General features: G+C 52.2%; 1 protein-coding gene and 1 long non-coding RNA gene across 7 annotated transcripts in view; one reads left to right on the top strand and one right to left on the bottom strand.

The window, feature by feature from the left end:
- Positions 1-2,204: 2,204 nt before the first annotated feature.
- LOC146543065 (uncharacterized) lies at positions 2,205-4,227 on the top strand. 2 transcript variants are annotated; one of them, XR_014887498.1, is made up of 2 exons: positions 2,205-2,445; positions 3,632-4,227. It is a non-coding gene; the product is annotated as an uncharacterized LOC146543065 (long non-coding RNA). The 2 variants fall into 2 exon arrangements; XR_014887499.1 differs by having other exon boundaries at positions 3,629-4,227.
- Positions 4,228-9,491: 5,264 nt separating this feature from the next.
- Positions 9,492-23,369, bottom strand: part of SEPTIN9 (septin 9) — a 95,552-nt gene continuing 81,674 nt past the window's right edge. For all 5 annotated transcript variants that reach the window (XM_010721262.4, XM_085240504.1, XM_010721263.3 and 2 more), the window contains 9 exons: positions 21,042-21,233; positions 19,525-19,653; positions 19,111-19,192; positions 18,465-18,602; positions 13,911-14,028; positions 13,103-13,198; positions 12,823-12,919; positions 11,903-11,954; positions 9,492-11,535 (listed from right to left, as the gene is read on the bottom strand). In XM_010721262.4, the coding sequence (XP_010719564.1) occupies positions 11,400-11,535; positions 11,903-11,954; positions 12,823-12,919; positions 13,103-13,198; positions 13,911-14,028; positions 18,465-18,602; positions 19,111-19,192; positions 19,525-19,653; positions 21,042-21,233 (1,040 nt within the window). In that variant the 3' untranslated portion in view covers positions 9,492-11,399. The remainder of the gene's footprint in view (positions 11,536-11,902; positions 11,955-12,822; positions 12,920-13,102; positions 13,199-13,910; positions 14,029-18,464; positions 18,603-19,110; positions 19,193-19,524; positions 19,654-21,041; positions 21,234-23,369) is intronic.

Here is a 23,369-nt window from a genome sequence, read left to right as displayed (position 1 = left end):
CAGCAGTGCTCTGTGCCAAGGCTTTTTCAGAAAGAAAAGCTGCCAGGAAAACCAGAATCCGTGACACAGAAAGGGACGGATCGCCCTCCAACACACAAAAAGAAATCAAAGTGAGTGCTTTGCATACAAGCCTTGCATTTGCAATTCTGATGCTCTAATAGGAAATGGCTCCCAGCTGGGGGAGGGGTAGACAGGAAATATTACAACTATGTTATTTTGTTACACTAATTACCAATAATGGCACATACTAGGATACCAACCACAGTCAATTCATTTTGAAAGCTATATAATAATGTTTAGGATAAAGGAATTAATTTTTATAGCCACTGAAGCAGATTTACTTGTACTGTAATGCAGATTTATTACAAATTAAATTTCCCAACTCGAAGTTGGAGAGGCTCAGCAGGACCTGAGGGGACATGTACCCTGTTGTATGAAGGAGCTTCTGCTGCTTCAGGGCTCATGTCTGTGGGCCACTGTTAGCACAAGAGTTTGGATGTACCCTACAGCATGAACACGAGCAGGCAAGAGGGCATGACCACACTGGGTGACTGCCATTCAGACAACTGCTTGTGAAAGTTGTTGTTATTATTTTTTTTAATACATATTGTATTAGCTTTAAAAGGTGAAATTTTAGTGCTACAGGCTTTCTGTGTAAAAAAAATTCCATAAAAAATTCATAAAGTGGAAACTTTGAAGTAAAGCCAAGAAGATGCAGTCATTATTTTACAGAAACATTTCTGGTGTCAATCATTGACTATGGCACATTTCAGACCACTCAGGATTGGGACAGATGTAAGTGGAACCAAAAGCAGAGCTGGGCATGGATGAGGGAGCTGGACAGGGCAGGGAAGGGCCCTCATGCAATCCAATAGGAACATCAGCATTCCCAATTGCCAATTCCATTTTCAGTTATGGTGGTAATAGGTTGATGGTTGGACTAGATGATCTTAGTGTTCTTTTGCAACCAGAATGACTCTGTGATTCTAACACCAATGTCCAACATGCTGAAATGTGGTTTTGTTATAATCAATACCATGATGGGCAACCAGCAGGATGCCTTTCAGGGTGCATGACATGGACTGGGCATGCTGCTCATCTACAGCTTGGGAAAGGGATCCCAGCTTACCAGCTCAACGCTTGGCATTATGATGCCCTTAAAGAAATAAAAGCTTGTTCAGCCCAAGCTTTGCAATAGCTTCAGTGCCAAGTGGCAGTGCAGTAGGCGAGAAGGGCGAGAAGGGCTCACAGCAGTGCTTACACATCAGCCCTGTACCAGCAGATGGATGGAGGCACCAAACAAAACCTACCCAAGTTCCTCGGGAGGCACAGACAGAGCTGGAGCTGCTCTGAACCTGTCTCAAAGACATCCCTATGCACAATGCTGCAGAGAACTGGAACGGTCCTGCTCACATGTTGGCTCTTAATGACAGCCACAGAGATCCCATCACATTAAGCCTCATCCTGGGAGAGGGATGCGGAGGGAGGAGAGTCATTAGCTCAGCCCGGGTGCCATGCAAGGAGGAGGAGGAGTGGTTTCCTGTGATAATACTGCACAGGCTGAGCTCCCACCAATACTTTCCTGTGCTCCAGGATAAATGAGACTTCCCTAATTCTTTCCCCACTGCAAATAAACAGACGGGGAGTCTACACCACGCGGCTTGTAGTGCCCTATTCATCACAGCATCCCAACTGTAGGTAGCAGTGATTACAGCTAATTATTGGCAATTACTGCCACTGAGCTGGTAGGTGTGTTTCCCCAATAACTTTCAGCAGCTCCCAAAGCTCTTTGAGGGCTTCTCCATGCGGCAGTGACTCCTCCTCTGCACAGCAGCCAGATTCTCCTCCCAAATCTCTCCCCACTGAGCATCATGGTGTGATCGGAGATAAAACGGGAAAAATACTCAGCCCCATGAGACCACAGCATCAGTGACACACCGACAGGTTGGTGAGAACCCTCCTGCCTGGAACGACTCTTTATGCCTTTTGCTCCTTCGATCAAGCCTGGATCTCCCCGCCCCTTCTCGAGCATATCATTCAATTCATACAAAAACACAACAGAGGAGCGCATGTACAGCCGACGCTTTCCCCGCGTATAAAGTGACACGGCAGCGGGTGAGGGATGGATCCTTTGAGAAATTCGTATGCCAGCCTTCCCACTATAGTAATTTCATTCTGTCTTTGTAATTGTCTGATATTACATTGTTCCCTGCCGGAAGATTAATTAGCTAGTCTTACCCTCCAATACACCATCCCTCTGCAACCCTCAAGGAAGCTGGAGTGGTGCCAAGCCGTGTGGATTTGCTATTCGGGCTGGCAGCTGCTACCGCCGCCACGAAAGCCTCCTTTTGTCCCTGAGTAGCAGTTGCTGTGCCAACTGACCCCCACGTCCCTGGCTCTCCCAAAGCCACCGCCGAGGATCTGGCCAAGGTTCAGCAACATAGGGTAAGGTTTGGAAGAGAAGGGTGGGGGGAGAAAGGGAAAAAAAACAACAATAACAACAAAACACAAGCAGAGAAAATGCAAAAAAAAAAAAAAAAAGAGAGAGAAATCAACACATAAAACACACACAACTCCGACCGCCCCCCACACCCCAGCCCTTCACATGGCATAATTACTCACGCTTGTTAAGCATGGCTGCATTGCGTATGCGAGTCACGCGGGCCGGGCGCACGTTGGTGATGCTGCAGTGCTGGCTGGCAGTGGGAAGGGCATGGCGGCACCGCGGGGACACCACGCCATGGGGGTCCCCAACAGAGGGTCTGCAGGTTTTGTTCCTGTCCTTTCTCCCTCCCTTCCGTCCTCCCCAGGCATGGGTTTGAGTGGATCTGCCTTAGCTCAGTGGTGGTGCGCAGTGGATAGGGTTTGGATGTGTCCCCATCCAACAGTGGGAGGAAACTCCCTAAAAAATATGGAGATGTCTCCATTGCCCAGTGCACACCACAGAGCCATGCTGACAAGTGCACTGGTTGCCATTGCATGCAGTCCTCCCTAAGTCACGTTGGTTCAGTATGCTGTAGGACATGTTCAGACACATTTGCCTGGTGCTCTGTTTTGCCCCCAAAAGCACTAGGGTAGCTCACAAATGCTGTTTTCCTGGCTGGTCTGCCCCAGCCCCACTGCTCAGCCACCCTGGACATTTCCTTGGCCACCGTCCCCATCAGGGCCACAATGCAGGGCACCAAAGGTGCCGACAGGTTGTGCTTAAGGAGCAAAAAGAAAGGAAAGGAGATCCCTGTGTTGCACACAGAAGAAGCTGTGAGCACGGAGGGCTGCAGTCCACCTCCTGCTCTGAGATCCCCAGATCACAGTGGGGACATGAGGAGATTTTCTCAGGGCAGGCTCTGCACCAGTATGCGGGAAAACAGCTTGGAATCAGTTGTTGTGGGGCTGCAGGGAACGGTCCCAAACTGTGCTGGGGGTTCATTGAGATCTGCAGGGAGGAGATGTGGGCACTTCAGCGCCCGCCTCACCAGCAGCCCCCCTCCCCGGGTGCTACGGAAACGGGAATTAAGCGATGATGAATGCGGTATTAATTAATTAAAAGAAAATGCGCACAAAGAGGGGCGGGGGTCCTGGTGCCCAAAGAGGGGTCACCCTACCCTCATTGCTCGTTGGCTTTGCTCAGCAGGAGGCATCGGGGCGAGTGGCAGCAGTGGGAAACAGGGACCTGGCAGGAACAGCTCCGCGCCGCCATCTTCTCTTGGCACAGAGACTGAATAGAAAATCGATTTTGCACACCCCGAAATGGCCGCACGGGAGGGGTCAGCGGAGGAGCTCAGAGCAGATGGCACCGCGGGGACTCCGCTGCTTGGGTTTGAGGATGGAGGCTGTTTCACACGTGTGATGAGCTACAACCTTCAGCTTAAATAAAATGATGAAGAAGGCAAAGCTCGGCACGTTGCTTGGATTTGCATTCTGCACCCACCTGCACCACGTGCCCATCGCCTCCTCCTATTGCAGGCACACGGACACAGCAGTTCCAAATTCAATGGCAAAGCTCTTCCAACTCACACCATCCTTCCCTCTGCCATTGTGTTAAACCTACTCTTCTTTTCTCCCACTGCAGTGATAATCCCCCATAGCTGAGCACCAGGGCAGTTCGTGGCTCTTCTCCCAACTCTCACTCAAGGTACATTATTTATATATCTTTCAACACTGACTTTTTCAGCACTTTTTTTTTCTTTTCTTTAATTACTTGCATTTAAAATAAAAATGCCAACCTGTGTGAGTGACTGCCCTCATTACAGTCCCAGCCCTCTGGCTAATTAATGTCTGTTAGCTTTGGCTTATACACTAGGATGCCTAAACCCAAAATACACAAGGCTGCCAAGTTACTTTGCAAACAATGCTTGCCTTGAAGAAACGTGTGAGTTGGGTAATGCAGCTGTGTGCAATCTGACAGTAATCCTTGGTTTCAAGGTGTCTTCAGAGAGGGAAAGCTACAGCTTGGCCACCCCCAGGGAGATGGCTGGAAAACCGAAGAGCAAAGCAGGAGGAAAGTAAAGAGAAAGAAGGCATCTGCAACAGAAGGGAGGCATCTCCAAGAGAAAGGAGGCATCTAAAAGAAAGAGAAGCAGCCTAAAGTCTAAGGACTGTTTACTTAGCAAGGTCACAAATAAAGGACAAAGGAACAGGCAGGGTGGGAAGGTTGGTTCAGTCCTGGCAGCATCCAAGAGTCAGCACTGCTGAAGGCTGCAGGTTTAAATCTGATTAAAAAAAGAAAATCCTTATGTAAACTTAATGCATAATTAACCTGAGAAAAGCACTTGTAGAAGATATCATGAGGTTGTGAGAGCATTAGAGCCACAAAAACAACTCTATCGCTCTATGAAGAATGAGAACATTCCCTGTGAAATTATTTCAATGCTCATCTAATGAAAAGCGTGAAGCCTGCTGCATCCCAACCAGGGCAGATTGCAGGTTTCTCACATCTCCCTACAGAGTTAAAAATCCTTGCAAAGATGCCCTCAGGTTTCATCCTCCCGTAGACCCCTGTGTAAGCCCTGCATTTTCTGTGCTCCCCCCTTCATTTCACACCTCCCTCGGGGTCTCATGGCACAGACATCGCTCAGACCCATCCGTCTCCCCAGGCTGTGTTTGGGTCCCGAGCTCCCAAAGCTCCTCCTGATGCCATTGGTAAAAAAAGCCAAGTCTCCTGTTTGCCAACGCCTGTAACTGAACCGCCCGCAGGCCCTGCCCTCCACCCAGCTCCTGGCCTGCTTACAACCAGAGCAGCTGTTTCACATTTCCCAGTTTAAAACCTCATGTTACATCAATGTCCCTCTTGCCAAAAATCCAGCGAGAGGTTGGCTCCACGATCCAGGTCAGGGTGCCCCTCCTCCCAGCAGGATCCTGACCCAAATGTTTGAGACTCCCTTTGGAGAAAGCTCTGCTCAGCACCCCAACACCCCACACACCGTATGTGTTTGGGGTTACTGCAGCACCCAGCATGATCCCAGGGCTGTCTGCACAACCTGCAGAGCCCCAGTGCTCTGCCCTTGCTTGCAGCTTTGTTGCTCCCATGCATGCATCACCAGGCTCTGCCAGCAGCACCGCAGGCGCTCGGCAGGGCAGTGCCAGCACTCCAAAACAATAAAACATGGTTTCCAAATGCCTAATTTTACAGCTAATTTCATGGTATTTTGATGTTGTAAGCTTGAGATGCGTTTGCAAAAAGCAAGTATTTTAATGCGTGGCTACAAAGACCCCAAGAGCAATAAGAAAACAGTCACAGAGCTCCCATTAAATACAACTGCAATGCAGAGCGTGCTCAGAGCCAGGTGAAATCCACCTATGAAAAAAAAAAAAGGGGCAGAGAGCACGACACAACACTTCTGCAGCTCACAGAGGTGCTGTCATTCACACTGCACTTCTGCAACGTGCATTAGCAGCACTCACAGAGCCACTGGCTCTGCAGAGGGTGCCCTCCATGCCAGGCCCAACCTGCCCAGATCCCAGCACAGGGACTCACTGGGATCAAGGTCTTTCTCATTACTGTGCACAGAGCCAGGAGGATGCTGCAGATATACTATGAGCACTTAGGAGGAAAAACATTACAGTGTCTAAAGGCACTTTAAATGATTTAGATACAAACTTGCCTGTAATAAGACATCTATTTTGGTTAATCTCTTAGTTGCAAATCTTGAAACTCTTGAACCTGCCTCAGGCTACTGTCAGCAGCACTTCATTTAACACTGCTTATTGGGAATAACTGCTATTTCCCACTGTAACCTCCAAACCTCTTAAAGTCTCTCTTATTGCTTTGCCCAAACACACTTGCCTTGAGGATACAGCAGGTTTCTCTCACTGAGAGCTGTTACACTGATCTGAACACGCTGAATCAGAGCAGACCGGGCTCAGAGCATCGTTCCCATAGTGTTTGGGAGCAGCTCTCCTTTGAGTGCTCACTGGGGTTATGGGAGCTGTCTGATCTCACATCACTCACGTATTGCAGGGGGTGGGGATGTGCCTGGAGACAGCCTGACCTTGTCACTGTGCTTGGAACACCCTGTGGGCTCAGCATCACGGCTGCAGGGCTCAGCATCACATCTGTAGGGCTCACACTTGGATCTTTTCTATGTTTCTCTTTGAAGAGGATCCAGAGTTGTGTGGGTGCACATCCAGTGCCTGGTGGACACCCAGGTGTGATGACAAAGTGACCAGCCATTGGTCTCCCAGGTGAGCACATGTATGAGAGTCCTCCAAACACATCCTATAGACACAACACTTAACAGCCACAGCACAAGGCTTCCCAGACTTGAGTCTGGGGAAATGTGCATCTCTGCAGCCCCTACAGCAGTGCTGCAAGCACAGCCCTCTGCTTGGGGGAAAGGTCTTAGGTTGGAACGCACTTTAAAGATCGTCTACTTCCAACCCCCTGCCATGGGCAGGTTGCCCATACCACGTCAGGCTGCCTTGAATCCTGTCTTGGGCACCTCCAGGGATGGGGCACCCACATTTCTCTGGGCAAGTTTTGATCCGTGGTGGAGGATGTGAGGAAATGCCAAAGAAAAGGAAGGGGCTCACACAACGCTCACAGCATCAGCTGCTGTTCCCAAGGCATGCTGCTCCTGCAGGCTGTAATGCTCAGAGCTGTGCCCTTGAGCCAACGCTGAGCCCCTCCTTTATCTGCATCCCTCCACTCTGCTCCTGTCCTGGAGCCTTGGTCTGAGCTCAGGTTGGGAACTAAGCATTCATCAGACAGCTTTCTCCCCTGCTAGATGGGATCCATCCTGTTCCATGCAGCTCTTAGGTGGCCCCAGGCCATGCTCTCTGGGGCTGGCCAGGAACCATATGGGTTTTCCATCTCTCTGCAGCAGTCCCACACCTTTTGCTGCTGGGGGTTTGGGGGACTGATACGTGCACAAAAGATGGTTTCAGTAGGTATAAGAAGAGGGAATTTGGCTCATTACTGCATGCTGTGAGGTATGTCTTTAAGCTTCAGTAAACTTTTGGAGTCCCTGGGCAGCTGGTAATGTGCCTTTGATGGAAGCATGACTTTTGAAATGGCAGTTTTTAGCTTAGCTGGGTAATGTTAATGAGAAAATACTGTGGGCTGTGGGTGGAAGGCTCCTGAATCCCAGACGTTCAAAATGAATTATTCTGTTTTCCTAAATGAAGCAACGCAGCACAGTGGTGAGAATCAGGAGTTGGCAGCCAAATGTGGAGCAGGGAGCTGCAGCCTCAGACATGCCATGTGCAGGGAGCAAGCCCTGCTGCTCTGCTTCTCAGAGCTGTGTGGGTTGGGGCAGTGCAGGTGGGGACGGATGGACAAATTCTCCCTTCTGCTGCAGCCACGGAGCTGATCAAAGCCCCAGGCTGCAGCTCTGCAGCTCCTCGGCAATTAGAGCTCAGAAAGCCAATGCTGTGTCTGCTGCTGCACAGCACAGTGCACATCAAAAGGAGTTCCCACGAGGATGGGTCCCATGCGTGCAGGTTATGATGAGCACCATGGGTTGGTGTAGGAGATACAGCCCGAATATCCACCAGCACTGTTTGCACTGTGCAGGCGGTGCAACCCGTGGGACAGTGCATTGGGCAGCTCATGCTAAAGGCTCATCCTATATGCCCATCCCCTGAGCAGTGCTGCTGGCTTCTGGGCTCCTATGCACAAGGTGCTGGTGATTACCCTCCAAGTAATTAGTTTTTAAATCAGGCAGACGTTTCAGGAACCACTCGCTATGAGCTGCTTTAATTATTGATGCTCCCTTTTATTCGTATTATTTATAGCAGCTGGACCGGGTGCGATGCTCGTGGGGCCAGAAGCAGCCCCAGCCCTTTCCTGGGTTTCCATCCCCTCCGGGGTCACCCCCAAACCCCTCAGTGCTCAGGGACTCCCCCTTTGCAGCAAAGCAAACAGGAGCGAGTGCCCATCACTGCGGTAATTAAACTCTCACTCATCTTCATTTCCCTCAGTTGCTGAAGCGAGGCCACTCAATAAGCCATTAGCACAAGGCTCTTTCTATCACTACAGCATCGTTAAGCACACGTACCCCAGAGACCACTGGGGACCAAAACGTGGTCATGTAGTGCCTCTCACTCCCCCCCAACAGCTCCTCGTGGGATGCTCAGGGAGATTTCACTGCATAAACCTTTCCTGAGCTGAGGTCTTCTTGCAGGAGCCATCCCTACCTGCCCTTTCCTGCAGCAAGAACTCATTCCTGTCCAGCACCAGCACAGCATCTGCCCCAGTGCAGCCCCTGCCCCGACTCAAGGAAAGCTGTAAAAAGCAGCACCAGCACAGGAAGAAAAAAAAAAAGCCATAGGGGAAAAGCTGCTGCAGATGCTTTGCCAGAAGCAAAGCCCACGGCCCGTGTTTGTAATTACAACTGTATGTTGATTTTTCCCCGCCAAAGATGTTGTGCTTGGGGTCTGGCTGTGGTTCCAGCAGTGAGGACCTGTGGGGCAGCAGAGCTGGGGATGAGCGGTGCCTGAGCCAGAGCAACCACAAAATCACAGCACATTGCTTGGAAATCCTCTGAAAGGCATCAGGCTGGGCTTTGCAATGGGGCTGGGAGCCAACTGACAGCGCAATGCTGGATGCTGTGCATAGAATTATAGAATCACAGAATGGTTTGGGTTGGAAGGGACCTTTAAGGACATCTAGTTCCAACCCCCTGCTACAGGCAGGGATGTCTCCCTCTGCAACCCAGGTGCCAGCAGAAAACCAGGTCCCTAAAGATGCCCTCTACTCCACACGCCTGTAGGGAACCCAAACCCAACCCAAAGCAAGGTGCTTTCTGCCCTATTGGTTTGCATGCAGCTCAGGCATCTTGGGAAGAAAAAATACAGCACACAAGTAAGATACCTACATGGGAGGTGCTAGGCATGGGACCCCGCTGCAGCCCTATGGTGTTCTGGGGTCAGCAATGCATTGAGCCATCCCCCAAAATGGGCACAGCCCCATTCAGCAGCCGGTTGGATCCATGCATCAAATCCATCCCTGCCCCCCCAAGGAACAGCCAATCCCAAATAAGCCATCTCCCATCCGCAGTCAAAACATTTATTTTGGGAAATACATATTAAACACTATTATTTATACAAATTAAAAAAAAAAAAAAAAAAAAAGGACTAAATTTCTCGTAATGCTTATAACCCCCGAAAGGCCATTGTAATACATCTGGATGAAGTTTGTTCTTTTTATTATTGTATTTTCATTTCCTTCCCCCCCAAAAGAAAGAGAAAGATCCCAGGTTATAAGGGAGAAAGCAGCGTGCCTCGCCTGGCCCAGCTTGAGAGATCGACTGGAGGGAAAAGAATTAAAAGAATTTAAGATGACATTTGCAGAAGTGCCTCGCGCAGGAGATTTTCTCCCCTTGAAGTCTTTGTAACAATTGAAATGCATCTATTTTTTTTTTTGTTTTCTTTTTTTTTTTTTTCCAGTAAATACGTTTTGTTTTTGCTAAAATATAGCAAGTCAGTATGTAAATGGTTGTGCTTCCTCAGCAGCTCAGCGAGTGCTGCTGCAGAGGGGGAAATGTGAGCTATGGGGAGAGCGCGTTCTCCTTGCGGTGCACCCCAGGGTGTGCGGGAGCACCTCCTAACCCCTCACTGAGTATGTGGGCATCCTGAGCAGGGTGAGAGCTGTCTCTGCTCCTCTGCCCCATAGGGAATGCAGGGTGGGCCACGCTGCCATTATTACACGCCAAAAAAAAGGGCCATTTGCATGAGGTTTCATCCCACAGAGGAGAGCAGAGATGGATGGAGCTGACACCGGGAGAGGGGCAGGGGGACGTGGGGCTCCTGGGCCACGCAGCGTTTCCCAGCAGAACCCACGCAGGGTCCTTCTTCCTGCAGGTCCACGGAAACACAGAGTGTGGGCAGAGCCATAGGGCCAGGCTGCTCTCATGCATGTGGGCATGCAGGGCTCAGGCGGTGTGGGCACAGCCCCGTGCGCAGGGCTGTTCACATGGAGGAGTGCGTTATGGAGACGTCACACACGGGATGCAAAGGAATATGTTTAGAAAAATAACACCTAATGGCCTCCTCTGACTTAGGGAAAAGTCCGCTATGACAAAGGTCAGACAGGACAAACCTCCACTTCCCAGCACCGCTTTGCGGGGACGTTCCACTCTCAGCCCCTTCAAACACACTCTGAGCCTTCCATGGAATAAAACACCCTACAGATTAGAAATAAATACATGCGGGTCCACAGGAACCCAGCCATACCTATGGGCCAAGCCACGAGTGAGAGGGACAAGGAGTCTCTGCAAAGCACTGCAGTGTGGGGAAGCATTTTCCAGACACAACCCCCTGCCCCCATTCTGCACTATTGCAAGGTAACAGTCCTAAAGGCACTTCTCCCAGAGCCAGGCTGCTGCGAGGCGAGATAACGCCCCAATGCTCCCAGCTTATTGCATGTAGGCAGGGAAGAGGGGCTGGGTCAGGGCTGGTGCTGCAGGGCTGCTGAGGAGGAGGCAGGAGACAAGGATGGCACTGTCTTGCTGTCTTCACACCACCGTACCTTGCTTTGCTTCTGGAGGGTACAATGACATGGAGCAACCCTTGCCTCCAATGGACGGAGAGGAAAAATGGCACAGACGTGGGACAGAGGTACTCAGCCTTTGGCAAACTGCCCCGGGTGCATGGCCACAGAGGTGGCAGGAAACACCAACCGCACCCTGAGACCCCGCAGCACCTGCTGCCCTACAGCCCAAATCCACACAGCCCTATGGCTGGAGGCTCCTCCATCCCCTCCCAGGGTTGGGGAGCAGCGGGGGACGGGCACTCATCCCACTCTGTACAACATACGGCATCTGGTTATTTGGTCAGTTAACATTGGTGGGGGGTTTTGGGGGAAGAGGGACAGTGGCAGAGGATTTATATAAAAATAAAGGGAGGAGGGGGTAGAAATAGCGAGCGTGAGCGAGCAAGGTCCTGGCTACAGAGCGAGACGGTTACATTTCGTTAGCCACCAGCTCTTTGTCGGTCACGCCGTTGGAGAGCGAGCTCTGGCCCTCGTTCAGCCTCTTCACCCTGTAGGCTTCGAAGTGGATATTGCTGGTAATATCCTTTATGTTTTGCATGTGTGTCCTATGGGAAACAGAAACATGGGGTGGTCACATCTCATATAGGGCATAACACCCACTGTGCCAACCCCGGCTGCCACCTCAGCCTCTGCTTTCCAGCTCTCTCTCCAGCCTTGTCCCCACTTATACCCCTGGCTAATGGTACATCTGTAGGATGCAGGAGGGAAGCAAAGGCAGTTATGGGCAGCTGGGTCCAGAAGCCCCCTGCAGCCACATCCCGTGGCACGGGGCCACCCCACCGAGGGCTGGGAGGGAAGCACGGAGGGATGGAGGAGCAAAGCAAAGCAGGGCTGCATCTGGTGGGATGAGCTCTGCCCTTTGGATGCCAACTGGAGACCAACGCTATGGGGACGCGGCGCAGTCCTACCAACCTGATGAGGAGGTCCCGCAGGTAGGCGAACTCACAGTGTGTCGTGTTCTCCACTGGGAGGGAGAGAGAGAAACCTGTCAGTGTACACCCATGGCAGCTGCCTGGGGCAGGAGGGCGTGATGGGGCTTCACCAGCACGTGGGGAATGGGGACAGAGACCTAGTCCAAGGGTAGAGTGCTTGCAAGAAAGAGGGGGGAAAAGCAAAGGGTGCTGCACCAGCGCAATGAACATAATAGCTCTCAGTTTACCAGGCAGTTGAATTTAGAGCATCGACTCCCTTTTTTCATTGTTTTTCCATGCAAACTTTGAAGAGAACTCAGAAATGGCAGGACAACAAGTAACACTGCTCTGCAAGATGCCCATGGGCACACTGGGTCCTTGTGTGGCATCTGCCTTCTGCATGGGGAGACCTACACTCAACCACTCCAAACCCCATTAAACTCAGAGCTTCCAAGGATAGAGCACAAGAGGGCAGCAGAGATTTAAAATACACCGATTTTCCTGGCAGTTTTGCTAAGCAATCCCTCAACACGGGAATCCTATAAAAAAAGAATCACAAATGAGAGCAGTCTCTGAAATGAAGGGGAGGAAGGCAGAGGGGTGGCATTGGAGATGTGTCAGCTGGCTGCCAGAAGGCAGAAGCAGGGAAATGTGATGATGGATTGGAGCCAGGAGCCTTCAAACTATAATTTAAAATGAGAGAGGGGAAAAAAAAGAAAAAAAAAAAGAATGGGATGAAGATGGAAGAATGATGAGATCCCACTGCTAAATGCATGGACGATTCACAGAAGCATTATCATAGAATTATTATTAGAATTGGAAAAGACTAAGATCATCCAGTCCAACCATAAGGATGGATCCTATCACGTTCTGTCAAGGCAGGAGATGGGCTGAGGAGGGAGGGAAGCAAGGACAAGCTACCTTCAATGGTGCCCCACTTGGTCTTCCTTCCAAGGATTCTCCTTCCATTAACCTGGTATTCCTGGTCACTGCCCACCACTGCAAATGGGATCATTTCCTGAAGGCAGACAAAAGCAAGGTTACGTTTTCCTTCTGAAAAAACAGTCTGGAAACCAGGCTGCTCAGCAAAGTCCTGAGCCATGCTGCTTTCCTTTTTTGCAAGAGGACCTCTGGGCATCATGGTAACATGGAGCTGCACACCCCCAGCCACACACACCCAGCTGCAGTGCCGTGCACTCACCCTGAATTTCTCATTCACGAGCCGATCTTCAGAATCTTCATCAAACTCCTTCTGAGGGTACACATCAATCCCATTGGCAAGGAGATCAGCCGTGATCTGGGAGGGGAAGAGTAGAGCATGAAAACACATGAAAGCTCAGGCAAAGGAGCTGCTCCCATCCCATCCCATCCCATCCCATCCCATCCCATCCCATCCCATCCCATCCCATCCCATCCCATCCCATCCCATCAGCTCATACCAGGGCATAGCAATGCCCAGCAGTCAAACACTGATATCTGGGCTGGTCCTCCAGACCCAGCAATTGCCCCTGTGCCCTACAGCCCTCAGCCATCCCCTGCACTACACCAGGATATTTGGGCCAGTGCAGTACAGTGTGCACACAGAGGAAAGCACACACGCTGCTCCTATGCACTCAGACAGCCCCTTCTCAGCTGCCCACCAACAGAATCAAGGGGATTTCATGCCTTGCTTTCCCACAAATGTGGGGAAACATTTGTGCCTGGTCGCTGCTGAGTGCGTGGTGCTGCCCAGGAAGCCTTTTACAGCCTCAACATGCACCGCCGTCAGCCTCCCAAAATATAACAAACCAGCCTGAAAATAACAACAGCAGCAACAAAGGAGGCAGGAGAAACAGGCTCCGAGGCCAGGAGCTCAGAACTTATCCCACACTGACAAAATTCCAAGAGAAACACAAAGAAGAGTGAAGGCCGTTCCCTGCTGCACGGATCGCTCAGCGCTGCGGCTGAGGAATGCTGGGCTGGCGGCCCAGTGCTCAGCTCCCAACCTGCGCAGCCTCCTGGCCCCTCACCCGCTGCTTGAAGTAGTCCCTCTCCTCCAGTGTCAGCGTGTCGGCTTTGGCGATCACGGGGACGATGTTGACCACTTTGCTCAGGCGTTTCATGAACTCGATGTCCAGCGGTCGGAGCCTGAAAAACACAGTGGAGGGATGAGGGACTCACACGGGGCCGTGCAATCTCCCAGCGAAGAGAAAAATTTCTAAGGTGAAAGCATCAGAAGAGCAAAGTCAAAGCGATTGCATAACCCCAGCACTCCTTGGGAAACCCATCCCTTATGGGTGCGTAATTGGTGCCACGCATGGACCCGGCCCTGACCCTGCCTCTGCTCCTCACTCCTCCCAGGAGATGCTCTTATCACTGGGGGCTAGATGCAGCTGTACAGCTCAGGGACACCTCTGCTTGCTCCGGGACAAATGCCAAAGCTTGATCTCACGAGGCACAACAGAATCATCTAACCATTAAGGTTGGAAATGACCTCTCAGATCACCATGTCCAACCCCAGTCCACCCTCACCATGCCCACTGACCACATCTCCCAGTGCCACATCTCCACAGTTCTTGAACACCTCCAGCGACAGTGACTCCACCACCTCCCTGGGCAGCTGTGCCACTGCATCACCTCTCTTTCTGAGAGGAAATTTTTCCTGATATCCAACCTGAATTTTCCCTGGAGCAACTTGAGGTCATCACATCTCAACCTAACACAGTTAATTGGGAGCAGAGGCCAACCCCCACCTCATCACAACCTCCTGTCAGGGAGTTGTAGAGAGCAATGAAGTCTCCCCTCAGCCTCTTCTTCTCCAGGTTGAACCAGCCCAGTTCCCTCAACTGCTGCCCATAGGAAATGTGCTCCACACCCTTCACTCTGCTGCCCTTCTCTGGATGTGCTCTGGCTCCTCAATGTCTTTCCAGCATCTGACCTCAGCAGCAGCAAGACATCCTAATGCTCACATCCTCACAGCCTCATGGTGACACAGCCTCAGCCTGGCAGGCCTTGGTGAAGCCCTGTTTCGCTGACCAGAAGCTCACATCACCAGGAACCCACAAGAGCAGGTTGGAGCCCTGCGTGGGGCAACATGGAGTCACGCCAAGCACCAAGAGATGGGGAGAACACTGTCAAGACAGCACCTACTGCCAACACACCCAACCAAGCCCCACGGTGGTGGTCTCTGTGAGCTTTATGAAAGGCTCAGAACCCCCCAGAGCCCCTGCATGGCTCCTGCAAACCCAGCAAAAGCCTTGCAAGCACACAGGGAAAGAAACTGATGATGCCCCACCTCCATCCCTCAGCAGCAACACACAGTCCATAGAAAGCTGCTCAGCTGCACCATGCCACTCCTGTGATCCTAAAACCACAGCTCAAGGCTACCCCCATGCATAGATCCCATCTGTACCCTGCCCAAACCTCTTCTCCTCCCAGGAAGGTCTGGTCACACCCTGCATGGAGCAGCTCCCCTACCCTGACACAGCTCAGTACCAGCAGTGTGAGTACAAACCAGTTCCCAGCATAAGCTCAGGAGCCACAGATCACCATGGGCCCCAGGAAAGAAAAGAGTTTGGCTATTTAAAAAAAAAAAAAGAAAGGAAGAAAGAAAGAAAAAAACACAAGGAAACCCCCATGGACACATCTAAGCAGACTGCTGCTGGCAAACATTGTTTGGAGCTCTGCATAATGTATTTCCCAGACCTCCAAGGAAGCAATGCACTTACGTTCCTTTCCCAGCAGAACGCTTTCCCCTCCTTTCTCTTTGCTGTTTTTCAAACAGTTTTTCCCCTTTAAAAGCCTCTTCCCCACTGAGGCTGTGTTCCTGCCTCTTTCATCAGAGCACAGCCTGGGATGCGCACGCAGCCGATGGATTCACAGCCCACCAGACACGTGAGATTGAGCCCAGACCCCTCAGCCCTCCCTGGTACCAGATGAGGAGCTGAGGCTGTTCCCAAGGCACAGCTCACATGCAGAGCAGTGATGCTAAACGGAAGCAGAGGGGACAGCTGTGGCACCACGGGGCAGCTCCCAGGATGCTGTAGAGCAAAGTTCCCCACTCTTTCCTCCCTGCACATCACATCCATGGGCTGAGCTGCTGCAAAACCCCCAGCCACAATTTTTAGGAAACCCCAAAACCTCAAGTATTTAAAAGCAAGTGATGCTGGAAGTCATTGTTACTCATCTGAAGACAACAAAGGAGAATGAAGGGCTTAAGGGGATGATGAAAGAAGAGAGCCTGATTTGAACATCCACTAATTAACGCTGCACAGACCTACGCAGACACAGGCAAGGTCACGATGGGGCAAGCCCAGATCTAATTCCTGCCAAACTCCTGCTGCACAGCACCACCCAGCAATGCTGGCTGCCCCCCCACCCCCTCTTGTTACGGGGTTGGAGACAGCAGAGTGCCTTTAAATACCTTTATGGTAATAACAACCCACTGAGAGCCGCAGCCATTTCCTTTCTGTGCCCCAGATCAAACCAGCAGCAGGAAGCTGAGCTGTGCATGTAGCCACCCCACAGCACCCAGCACCCCGACGAGGGGCCCAGTCGTGGCTGCAGGGTGTCTATCTCTCAACACGTGGCTCTGGCACACACACAGAGCAGGGCTGCTGGGGCTGGGCAGTGGTTCAGAGCTACGTTTCCAAGCCGGGTGGTGCTTCACAGGGGTCACAGCTGAGAAATTTATTGGGTGGCAAAGATTGCGGCTTGTGCGGCTGCAGCCAAAAGCCCTGCCAGCAGGTTACTTAGCCTGTGCTAACATGGTTTTACGGGAGTGTTACAAGAAGGACAGGGTGTGTGCGAGCTAGATGGCTTGCAAATCCTGCCCTGACCTCCCTAGGAAGGGAAAATTCTCCCTGGATTAACCCTTGAGCAGAATGGTAGGAAGTATGAGCCTGCGCTAAGCGTGGTGTGAGCCCCTGCACTGCAAACTGAGCAGAGCCCTGCTGCCAGCGCTGCGGCACGGGCACACTGGGGTACCAGGCACCATGACTTGGGCTTCGAAGGGGAGCAGAAGGGAAACCCAATGCTTGCTCATTGCTTTCTCCAAAAGCTTATTTCCCACAGACTTCTTGTACTCCATGGGGTTTGCCCCCCTTTCTGCAGGCAACAGCTTCAATCGCTCTCAGCCTCTCTGTCCCCGGGCAGGAGGGGATGTGAGCCGATGCTGGGGGTGGCACAGGGCAAGGCTGTTAGCACTGCAGCAAGGGCTGTGCACAGCTCAGCAACACCATCCTCCAACGGCCGGGCTAGCTGATATTGGAAACACATGTTTGCTGGAGAGAAAGAAGAAAGGCAGCTGAACCTCCAGCAATTACTGCTAGCCAGCAGTGAGAGAAACCAGAACTTGCCGAGGGGCTCCGGCGGGGGACGGGGTGAAGCAAGCTCCATGGGGTGCTGCATGGGAAGCAGAGCCCACAGCAGCAGCCCCAAACCTCCCATCCACATCTGCTGCGTGCTGTGCTCCCATGTTCATAGATGTGCAAGGGTTAAATGCCCAAAGTGATGAGAAAAAGACAAAGCACAGCTCATGCTGCAATACCCCGACCCGGTTTGCTTTGGATAGGTCCAAAGATGAGAAGCACCAACAGCCAGAATGGCCCAACACATCATCCCCTCCTACATTTCCACTTCATCAGGGTGTAAAGGAAGAGCCCAAGCCCAGGAGGAGGCTCCTGCTCCCTCTCAGAGGCTGTGAGGTCCCTGCACACGCTGTGCTTATTATACAAGAAGAGCATAGCTGCCCCATGCAGTCATTGTATTCCACTGAAAAGTGCATTTTTTGTCTGCCCACCAACAGAAGCAAAACAAAACCTTTTTTTTTTCTTTTTTTTTTTTTTGTTTTCTGTTGGAATACATCTCTCCGTGATGAAGAGGAAAAGGCTGACATGAATACAGTGCTGGTGGTTTGAGTTTACTTCTGAAATCAGACACAAAAATTCCCCATGCAGACAAAGCCAGAAGTGGAAGGAATTGACTCAAATCAAAAGGAAGCTCGGGTCTCACTTCATGCTGAGACGCTTCGAGTTGTGGCTTTCAGACACCACGAGTGCCCCAGATCTCAGTAAAGGCTCTGTGTCTTTAAAACAGAGAAGCAGGAGATGGAAATGGAGCTCTTTGATGCTGTTATTTGAGAAGTGCCAGAGACAGGAGAGCTCTGCACAGAGTAAACTGCATCCCATGTGCAGACTAATCAAACAACCACAGAATGCCCTAAAAGGGTTACGATGTTGGCTCCCTCGGTACGGCAGTGCTTACAAAGGTAGGGGAGCAGAAAAGCAAGTTCTCCTGTTTGCAGAGGCAATCATCCCATCCAGAAGCTCGCTGCCTGCTGCCCACCCTCAGCTGAGCAAAGGTGATCAAAGCAAACCTGAATGAGAGCTTTCATGGCCTCGGGAGAAAACACCCCATCCTCCTTGGCTAAAGCAATTCCAGGTGCTCATAGATGACTCTGAGCTCCTCCAAACCCTTTGACAGACCTCCATCTTTGGGGATGGGCTGCCCCAAGCAGCTGAGATGTGGGACCAGAGGCACAGAGGGGAGCACAGAGGGGCTGGAGCCCAGGGGTGTGTACGTACGAGTGGCCGGTGGCGGGGATGAAGTATATACAGCAGTGCACCCTGGTGTCAGGGATCCGCTTCTTGCGGTTGATGTTGATCTCCTCCTGCAGGTACTTCTCATACTGGTCGTTGATGAACTTCATGATGGGCTGCCAGCTGCAGAGGCACAGACACATGAGGTTGGGGTGTGAGAGGGACCCTGAGCCCTCCTGCTTCCTGAAAGCACCATCTATAGGGAGAGGGAGCACAGGACAGCAGAGAGGTGTCCAAAAAGGCCCCATCCTCCCTATCCCAATGGGACCACATAGGGGCTCAGGCACTCTGCATGCACACAGCACTGCCCCACCAGCAACACATCCCACACAGACCCCAACTGTCCCAAAGACATGTGGCAGGGCTCTGGGCCACATGAGCACAGTCTGGGAATCGGCTGTGCTGGCATACAGCTGCTCCTGGCACCAAACAAAGCCTGTCTCATGCCACAAACAGCAGGATGTTTATGGGTCCACTTCGGTGCCAGGGAGCACCCACAATGATCCCTCTGCTCTGCTTTTCATAGGGTAAGGGGAGCACAGGACCACAGCCCAGCCCCAGCACCAAAGCAGGATGCCCCAGCATCAGGTGCCTTCTCCCTGCAGCAGCTCCTCGTGCCCAGGCAGCTCACCAGTTCTCGTTGTTGATGTGGTCTCCAAAGCCAGGGGTGTCAATGACCGTCAGCTTCATGCGAACCCCTTTCTCTTCAATCTCTGAAATGGAGAGGAAAGCAGACAGTGTGAGCCAAGCATGCCCTGGCTAAGCTTCCCCTTACAGCTTCCAGTAGGCACAAACCAGCCCTCCGAGGGGATGCAGCACTGCATTTGCCCTGTATGCATTCCCCCCAGCTGCCACCTTGCTTATTCCCTTCTATCATAATTAAGTCAGTGCTGGAGGATAAAAGGAAAAGATGTGCTTTCCCAGCCCACTGAGCATCTCTGGATGCTCCACGCCCATTTGGGCAGATGAGAGCAGAGGTTCAGCAGGACGCAAGGCACAGTAGGACAGAAAGCCAAAGCACCAGCTGGGATATGTAGAGCCTCACCGTGAGTGATGGATTTGATCTCAATGGTCTTGGGGATCCGCTCTTCAGAAGTTGGCTGTACAGATTTCCGGCTGATTTTGGATTTGAAGAGGGTGTTGATTAATGTGGATTTCCCCAAGCCGCTCTGACCTGGAAAGCAGCAGGACAAACCATCGTCAGCACTGTGACATTTCCGGGTTATTTTTGCAGGGGACAGCAGATGAGAAGCTGCCAGGACACAGCCTGCACAGAGCTTGTGACAGGGCAGCGTTACTGGGGGCAAAGCCTCTCCTCGCACCGCTGTGTGTAGGGGAAAGCAGGGGGAGGACAGCAGTGTGGTCACATACAAAGGAGCTCCTTCCTCTGCACGTGGCTTCTTGAACCACCACACACTCCCACATCCTCCCCCAGCAGCTCTGTGAGCCTTTAGCAGGACAGGAGTCCAAGCTGCAGCAGTGCCAACACCCCAGGCTTCTGCATTCACTGTGAGCTGCAATGCAGTACAGCACAGCACACATTGCTCACCAGCAGCCAACACCACTGGGTTGCAGAGGGGACATGTGATACAATCTGGTCCAGGTGCTCCTGCACCAGCTTCAACCAAGCACCCCTGGGCCCCCCATGGGCACAGCTCCTCCTGCACCCCTCCCCACGTCTGTCGGGAGAGATGCAGCTCAGCTTGTTCATGCTGCTACGAATTCCCCAGCCTGTAAACAGCTCTCTGGAGCCTGCCAAGGGAGGAACAATGTTTTCCAGCCACGCTACAGCAAAAGCTTCCTACCACACACAGTGCTGCCACAGCAGAGCCCTTCTGATCAGCCCCCAGCATCTGCTGGGAGTGCAGGGGGAGGCCTGGAGCTGCTCAGCCAGGTTCACACAGAAAAATGTCACAAGAAGCTGCACCAACTGGTTCTGAAATGAGAGAGCTTGCAGTGACCTCCCAGCCCACATCCCAGGCTGCCCTGAGAAGCTGTGGGTGTCCCATCCCTGGAGGTGCTCAAGGCCACGTTGGGTCAGCAACCCTGCTCATGCTATGGGGGATTGAGACTAGATGATCTTTGAGGTCACACTATCACAGAAACACAGATCGGAATTGAAAGGGACCACTGGGGACCACCTAATTCAACCTCCTGCTAAAGCAAATTCTCTAAAGTAGGTTGCAAACAACCCAACAGTGTGTCCCTTGCAACCCAAGCCATTCTATGATTCATTCTCTGATACTGTGTCTTGCTGCCAAACCACGGCAGGGCTGTCACTCTCTGTAACACCTGACACCTCTGAGGTACTCCCAGGGGGAGCGATGCACCCCAACACAGCACTGGGATCCTGGCAATTGCCAGGCTGTGTCCCATCCTGGCCATAATGACCGCTGAATCTGACCAGCACTCTGCAAGCAGCACTTTTCCGTGTCAGAGACAGCGACATGGAGCTGAACTGCTGTTCCCAAGGGGTGGACAGAGAGGACAAACATTGCCACAGAACAAAACAAACAGCCCGTGGAGCACGCTGCAGGCAGCTGGCCCACAGGGAGCACTCACCCACAACCATGATGTTGAACTCGAAGCCTTGCTTCATGGCTTTCCGTCTCATCTGCTCCAGGATGGCATCGATCCCCACGTAGCCAAAGTCTGCAGCTGGTTTGTCCGGCCGTGCCGGTGCCGCCTGCTTGGGGCCAGCATCACGCACAGCGTCCGTCATGCCGGGCACAGTGCTGGGAATGGCCTCTGGACCTGGGGGGCAAAGGGAGAATGGTCAGAAGGGCTGAGCAGTTTGGGGCATTTGGGGGCTGAGAGAGCAGCACGCAGCATCTTTGCCTGGAATCACCTCGAATTTGGGCTTGCATTTCTTAACCTACTGCATGCACCTCAATCCCTGCCCACGTTACCAAGCCTATGAAGCACAGCACAAGGATGCAGCCCAGCACTGTGGACCTTGCTCCATGGGCAGAGCCCTGCCAGATCCCACCAGATCCCAGGGCAATGCTTTGAGCCAGACCCAGCACTGAGGAAGCCCTCAGCACAAGTGCAGAGCCCCACTGCAGCCCACTGAGAGCTGGAGAACAACACATCCACATCTAAATGGGTCGCACCAGAGAGCACCCACACAGTAACAGGGCTGTCACAGTACTGCTCTAGTTCTGTTGTTATCTGTCAGGGGAAAAGCAAAGCCTTTGACTTGCCCAAGAAGCAGGGCACTTAGCTCAGTGTAGAGCATGCTCATTACCAAAACACTTCAGCACCGCACTGCAAAGAAGGCATATGTCTCTGGAGGATGACAGAGAAACAAATATACATCCATAGTCTCATTTAACATCTTCATACAAAGTCAGAGCCCCATCTCCTCTGGGATCCACAGATGGGAAGTAGAACCACCAGGAAGGCACTACGAGGTGATGCATCCCCAGCACAAAGTGTGCACAAGCAGGATGAGCACCCACATCCCTGCATCCGAGCCAAATTGATTTACTTTCTTTAAGCTTTTTGCAAAGGTCCTCATCCTCACTCATTAAAACAGGAATAGGGACCTCAGCTCCTATCCTCACGTAGGCCTCACCCCACTGTTATTTCTGGCTCTGATGAGGAGCTGCATGCTTTCCTCTGCAGCTGGGGCAGAGGGGCTTCCTCCAAACCAAGCCCCGGCTTTTTGGGGCAGTAGTACTCATGTCTTGCAAGCACTGCACTCCTTTAACACTAAGCATGAATAAAAAATAAAAACAAACCCAACATCAATCGCCAAAACTGCTGTGCTCTGAGCACTTTTTTCCACCTCCAGCCCCGCTGGAGAACAACAAAGCAGCTGACACACACGGCAACAATCTGCTCCTCCATCCAGCCCTGCACCAGGCGGTTGGGCTCCAGCACAGCTGGCAGCACAGTGCAGGCTGCTCCCGGAACAGATTGCGAGTCCAGCACGCCAAAGGTCCTTCCATAGGTCCTGAGTTGGCATTGTTTCAAAGTGGTAAGGCCAAAAGTGGAAAAAATCCCTACATACCACTGAAAAGTAAATCGTGTGGAAAGTATGCTGCCACCAGAAGCACAGGGTTGTGCAACCGCTCGGCACTGTGCTCCGGGAGCAGAACAGTAGGGTAACACACAGAGAGCCTGGAGTGCTCTGGTCCTGCAGGACAGGATGCAGCCTGGGGGCTGGCAGAGGAATTGAGCGAGTCATAGAATCATTAAGGTTGGAAAAGACCTCTCATCTCACCAACTGCAACCATCAGCCCAACCCCACCGTGCACACAGACCACATCCCTCAGTGCCACATCTCCACGGCTCTGGAACACCTCCAGGGACGGTGACCCCCCCCCCAACCTGGGCAGCTGTGCCAATGCATCACCGCTCTTTCTGTGGAGCATCCTACAGCCATGGGTGTGCACGGAGCCTTGCTACCATGCAGTTTGCAGAAGGTGCTGCGCCCTCCCCAAGCGCACAGCTGGGACGTGCACACAAACCTTGCCCCAGCCCCATGCAGGCGCTACGTGCCGCCGTGCAGCGCTCTGCTCCATTGCACCGCAGAGGGCTCGTGACTCACCAGCTCACAGTGAGACAAAAGCCACAAAAGGATGCACATCACGTGTGCCTGCTTGCCACGCTGCCACCACCAAGGTGCATGCGGCCCACGCTGCTGCAGCTGGCCAAAAGGAAAAAGTAAGTGAAAGGCCAAGCTACCCCAGCATCTGGTTCCCGTTTGGGGAGAAGATAAATAAACATGTTGCAACTTGGAGGCTCTGCAGGACAACAGGGATGCATGGACACGAACTGCCTGGAGAATTCCCCAGGGGAATGTTGCAACCCACGCTCTCGCTTTCTTTCCTTTCAGCTTCCCACCGAGGCAGTGCTCCTGGGAAGAGCAGATCTGTTCCTAAC

The sequence above is a fragment of the Meleagris gallopavo genome, chromosome 20 (genome assembly GCF_905368555.1).
Source record: "Meleagris gallopavo chromosome 20, MGAL_WU_HG_1.1, whole genome shotgun sequence".
Lineage (NCBI taxonomy): Eukaryota > Metazoa > Chordata > Aves > Galliformes > Phasianidae > Meleagris > Meleagris gallopavo.
This window is presented reverse-complemented; position numbering and strand designations above follow the sequence as displayed.